We start from the raw sequence: 5547 nt of genomic DNA, 5'->3' as shown, positions 1-5547 counted from the left end.
TTTACAAAGACATTGTTTAAAAACAATGAAGTAAAACAGCCATTTATGTTATGCTGGGGTAAGACAGTTCTACTAAGTTCATAAGGTGTTTATAAGATGTATTCTTCAAGAATAAATGGGCATTTATGTAAATATTGGAGATTGTTCCTTGCTTTGGAAATGTAAACACATGTTTGCCATGCCAATAAAGACCCTAAAATTGAAATGGAATTGAATTGAGAGACAGAACATACAGTACATACCAACCAACTGTCACATGACCAGCTCTTATGTCACAGCTGTGTTAACGTCTGATTCGTTGTGTGTAGGGCCAAGGGGTTTTTCAGTTTTATCAAGTAATCCTGGCTATAACAAACTTTACGATAATATTATACAATATTACACAATCTCAAGTCATTGCATTGTAGCTTAAGTGTTTAAATAAGGAGAGGGCTTGATCTGAATTGAATTAAACATTGATATATTTGTTGTGTGATTTGGTGATGAACTGATTGCTTTCCTGTGTGTCTCATGTTCATGTCATTAACAAACACTACGGCTTGACAGTTGGCATATTGACATTACATGTATGTCTGTTTTCTGTTTTGTAATGGAAATACTGTAATTGGTTTTGATACAGAATCTATCATAGTGAATCCTCAGTATGTCTCTCTGTGATTGATTTGAGTTTTAGTTTAGTTTTGGTTGAGCTTTAGTTAACTGTTAGTCAATTGTTATTTAACAGAGTGTTAGATGGTTTTTATTTAATCATTAGTTGACCGTTAGTTGCCTGTTGCCTGTGGTGTCTCCCTGGTAGCTCCCGGTAGTGATGCGTGTTCCACGGTTCTCTGCGTGGACACAGAACCTGTGTGGCATGCAGTTCTCCATCCTGGGCTATGGGGACATCATCGTACCAGGTGAGATAAACATACTTGCATCCCAAATGGCATCCTATGCCCTATATAGTGCATTACTTTTGACCACAGCTAGGGTTGCAAAGGGGGGTATATTACTGTAAACTTATTTATTTAACTATGCTAATATGTCTTTGTTGTCAATGTTTTGGCGCCAAACTGGTGACAGTTGTGAAGAAAGTCAATAGTTGGAAGAGTTGCAGAGTTAATTGAAAAAAAAATGCCATTGTTGTTGAAATGCTTTTCTCATTATTATAATCATTTTATTCTTGAACCATATGGTCTATCCACTGGAAACTCATGGACAATATGGACACAGAAAAATTACCATAGATTACCTGTTAATTACCAAAATGACAGAAGATTCTGGTAACTTTGGTAAATTACCGGTAGCTTTGCAACAATAACCAGAACCCCTATGGCTCCATGTTTCTAGACAATGATCTAAGGTCAGTATTATGCTTCCCTCTATAATGGTTATAATTAGGATGTGTGGAGTGTAAGTTGATCCTAGATCTGTTCATAAGGTAATTTTCTTCCTGGTGCGATCTAAAGCTTCAGTATCAGCTCCATCTTCACACCCTTCTGTTCTGCCTTCTCATTGGACGATAGCTTCAGACCTTCATATATTCTGTTTGCTGATTTGTCCAACAGGTCTTCTTGTGGCCTATTGCAGCAGGTTTGATGTGTGGGTCAACAGCCCCAAGAAGATCTACCTTTTCTGCTGCTGCATAGGTAACACATGGACATAATCAATATGTTACTGATCATTATCATCATCGTGTTGATCATCTCCTCTCCACCCCTCCCCCAGCCTATCTGTGTGGTATGGTTTTGACGTTTGCGGTGATGTTGGTGACTAAGATGGGGCAGCCAGCCCTGCTCTACCTGGTTCCATTCACCCTGCTAGGATCTGCACTGTTGGCCTGGAGGAGAGGGAGATGAGGCAGTTCTGGAACGGGACCACATACGAGGTGAGAGGACAAGACACTTTTCCTTAGCTGGTGGGGATTCTATTTATTTGATTACATTTAATTGAATATTTCATAACTTCAAAGGGTTTGGGCCTAATTCAATTTGAATTCACACAACTCAGGAAATTAATTTAAATTTGATTATACATGTTTTTGTTCTCATGGATTTCTAATATGGAGGGTTGTTATACAGTAGTGTGTGATGTAATGATGATGATTTAATCTCCATCAGGTGTTGGACTCCACCAGGGAACCCTTACTGCCAGGTGTGCTTTCACCCCCTGACCTCTAACCCCTGAGGCCAGTAAGGGCTACTCACGCACTCTTCTACTGCATCCTCCCCGCCATCTAGCTACCCTATGTCTCTAGACTAGCATTATGTTTTCTTCTTACACAGCCTTTCAGCCTTTACTTCAAACCTTTAGCAAATCAAAACATAACACTGGAATGTCAACTTCAGTTGTGTAATATCATGTTACATACTCTGACCAGCAGTACCCGATGTGATCACAAGATGTCACTAGAGTCCTGGAAATGCCAGTGGCGCCACAGATTTCACTCTAGCTTGGACACACACACACAATTTGGTTAGAAAGTCTGTTTCTATTGTTTTATTTCTTTAGTCTGTTTGTCAATGTCTGCAACCCTTAATTTTTTCCCAACAGCCGTCCATCTCTTCTAACCAGAGTACAACCATCTCATAACGTTTTTATGAGTTTGAATTTTTCCCGTGCAGCTGTGTTTTATTCAGAGGGAGTTGCCACGTGGGAGCTTTGTTTGTTGTTTATGTTTTGTCATGTGCATGTCATCATGCTTTCTGTAAACCTGTGGTTTGCTTCTGTTCAGAACGGTGAACATTTCAGAACGTTGCAGTTAGAAATGCAATGCATAGAACAGACACAATAGACTATTATCTATGACAACAAAGATAAATGTCTGTTCTACATCAACGTTCTGTACAGTTTCACCCTCCTGAATAAGCTGTGCAAAGCAGACTGTCTGTTGGCTACTGGACTAAGCTTTATGTTGTATGACATATGTCTGTCTTATACTGATAAACTCCTGTCCTCCTCTCTGTTCCCTCTCCTCCACTCCCTCTCCTAGATGGAACACCTGACTCTGGCAGCGGAGGAAGAAAGTGCTGACTACAGCTGATCTATGAGCCAACTAACAAACCAATCGCAGGGGCTCTTTTCTACTCTTCAAATCAAGCATCTAGTTTATCATCCATGGGATGCAAGGGAAATACTATAGCTCGTCTATCAATCAATAAGGATTTATACTGGGGAGGGGTAAGGGTTGTACAGTGTGGGTCTCTGTTGATTGGACAGTGAGACAGTTTAATTTGAGAGGCTTACTAGTGGCTAAGAATGCAGTGGCTAAATAGTGGCTATAATATTAAAATGATGCCTAAACTGTGTTGCCTTGGTAAACGATGCAAGTGATTTATTGAGAAAGCACTTTAATACTCATGTTGGCAGGTATTGGGGGATTTTAAATTCAAAGTTAGACTGTAGGTGAAGATATAATTATTATTTTTTCTTCGATAACAGCTGTTCTGGGGTGTTCTGTATAACTTGTTTGTTTTATTGAGAAACACAATCTTTGATTGCTTTTGTTGCCTTAAATGAGTCCAATCTGATTTGAGCTCTGTGTGTTCTTGTGTGTTCTTATGTGTTCTATGGCCTGTACTTTATCTAACACTTCATGTCTTTTTAAAGCTCACAGTTAACTATGACATAACTGACTGAAATAATTATAGACTCTAACAAAAACTCACAAAAACTCACTGTATAAGTTGAATCAGCTGTGTTACTGCCTGGCTGGAGCAAAAGCCTGCACCCACACTGGCCCTTTGCAGATATCTTTGTCCACCTGTGAGCTAGGTCACTGTGTTACATGGCTCTGTACCTGTACTTGTTACCACCGGTACTTTAGACAGAGCAAATATTGAGTTAGTGATCTGAGTTTGGAAAGGCACTGACTGACTGCTGAGCCCATGGTACCCATTAATGAGAGTGGGAAAGAGGGAGGGTGGGGGAGGAAGGCCTGGGAGGAGGGAGGGGAGGAAGGCCTAGGAAGAGTGAGGAGGGAGGGGGAGGAAGGCCTGGGAGGAGGGAGGGGGAGGAAGGCCTAGGAGGAGGGAGGGGGAGGAAGGCCTGGGAAGAGTGAGGAGGGAGGGGAGGAAGGCCTGGGAAGAGTGAGGAGGGTGGGGGAGGAAGGCCTGGGAGGAGGGAGGGGGAGGAAGGCCTAGGAAGAGTGAGGAGGGAGGGGGAGGAAGGCCTGGGAGGGGGAGGAAGGCCTAGGAGGAGGGAGGGGGAGGAAGGCCTGGGAAGAGTGAGGAGGGAGGGGAGGAAGGCCTGGGAAGAGTGAGGAGGGTGGGGGAGGAAGGCCTGGGAAGAGTGAGGAGGGTGGGGGAGGAAGGCCTGGGAAGAGTGAGGAGGAGGAAGGCCTGGGAAGAGAAGGGGGAGGAAGGCCTGGGAAGAGTGAGGAGGGTGGGGGAGGAAGGCCTGGGAAGAGGGAGGGGGAGGGCGAGAATAGCAGGGAAAGAGAAAGGGAGGGAGATGGAGAGATCAAACTTGGACAGTACAGTAAAGAGGGAGAATGAGTTAGGGAGGTGGCTTTTTGTACTGTTGCAAAATGTTATTTTTGGGGTTCATCTGTGGAGTTCGTCATGTTTCAGCCTGTTGTAGTTTATTACTGGTGACTTGCCACTTATTGCCTACTTACCAGTCAGATTGAGAATGAGAAGAATGTAGATCTACCACATTGACCTAGAAACCTGTTTACAGTACACGCCTGTTGCAAAATATACCTATCAAAACACTCATCCCATGGCAATACGCTTTAATATCATTGCGGGTATTAATCAATCAAATAATAGATCAATATTCAGGTATTTGACCCCCCATGTGACGTGCTCAGTACTCGGGGCTGACTCAGCTGGCTTCGTCACGCAGCGGCGTCAGTTCAGAGTCGCACAATTATGAAAAGGCAACCTTCCGCTGGAGCTGCAGCTAGGGCAGATTTCACCAGCGACAACTGGACTTTCCTTCCAAGGCTAACAGAAAAGAACACCGCCGATAGATGGATAACGACATCGGAGAAGCTCTTCCTGAGTCTCAACGGTGAAAAGAATGGTACGAGATCCAACCAAAGTGTTCTTCTGCGGGGTTTTTATCCAATAGAATGTTTGAGGTAGAATGTGAGCTTCTAGAATGTCAGGTCGGAGGATCGAGCGAGTCGAGGAAGGAGATATGAGTAGTTGGCAGTTATTTACATGCTACGTGATTGTCAAGAAGATCATGATCAGTTGGTATTGCGTACTTGTTTAACTATCTATCTACAATAACGTTGGATATGGTTCAGTGGCTAGCCTTTGCCACCGACATCTGGGTAAAACATCTGGGCACCTTTTGCATTGGTAGTAAAAAGGCATCGGCCGAACGTTCGCTGAAATGCAAACTGCGGCTGGCTGAGTAGCGATGCCGCGGCTAGGTAGTTAAGATAGCTAACGTTCGCATTACCATCCATCCACAATGGCGTTAGATGCTAACTAGTGAGCCAGCTCCAGTTAGCTCTGTCCGCCAACGGACTTGAGTACAAAGCGATGTGACTGCAGAGCCATGCCAACTCGTGCGTGCACTCGTGCGATGACTTGACAAAGTTTGATTCCAAGA

The 5547-nt window shown here is 43.5% G+C and overlaps 1 protein-coding gene across 3 annotated transcripts; it reads left to right on the top strand.

Moving 5' to 3' along the window:
• The first annotated feature begins 103 nt into the window (after nt 1–103).
• LOC124029734 (signal peptide peptidase-like 2A) lies at nt 104–3509 on the top strand. Of its 3 annotated transcripts, none has more exons than XR_006837834.1 (5): nt 104–896; nt 1548–1628; nt 1708–1867; nt 2100–2171; nt 2972–3509. XR_006837834.1 is itself a non-coding variant. In XM_046341340.1 (4 exons), exons 1-3 carry the CDS (start codon nt 809–811, stop codon nt 1836–1838), a joined length of 300 nt encoding a protein of 99 aa, XP_046197296.1. In that variant the 5' UTR covers nt 741–808; the 3' UTR covers nt 1839–1867; nt 2972–3509. The 3 variants fall into 3 exon arrangements, 1 of the variants encoding a protein (XP_046197296.1); XR_006837833.1 differs by having other exon boundaries at nt 741–896; nt 2100–2133; XM_046341340.1 differs by lacking the exon at nt 2100–2171 and having other exon boundaries at nt 741–896.
• Nucleotides 3510–5547: the final 2038 nt, after the last annotated feature.

Source organism: Oncorhynchus gorbuscha, unplaced genomic scaffold, assembly GCF_021184085.1.
Source record: "Oncorhynchus gorbuscha isolate QuinsamMale2020 ecotype Even-year unplaced genomic scaffold, OgorEven_v1.0 Un_scaffold_7462, whole genome shotgun sequence".
Lineage (NCBI taxonomy): Eukaryota > Metazoa > Chordata > Actinopteri > Salmoniformes > Salmonidae > Oncorhynchus > Oncorhynchus gorbuscha.
The sequence above is the reverse complement of the archived record's forward strand: the minus strand, read 5'-3'. Positions and strand labels throughout refer to the sequence as shown.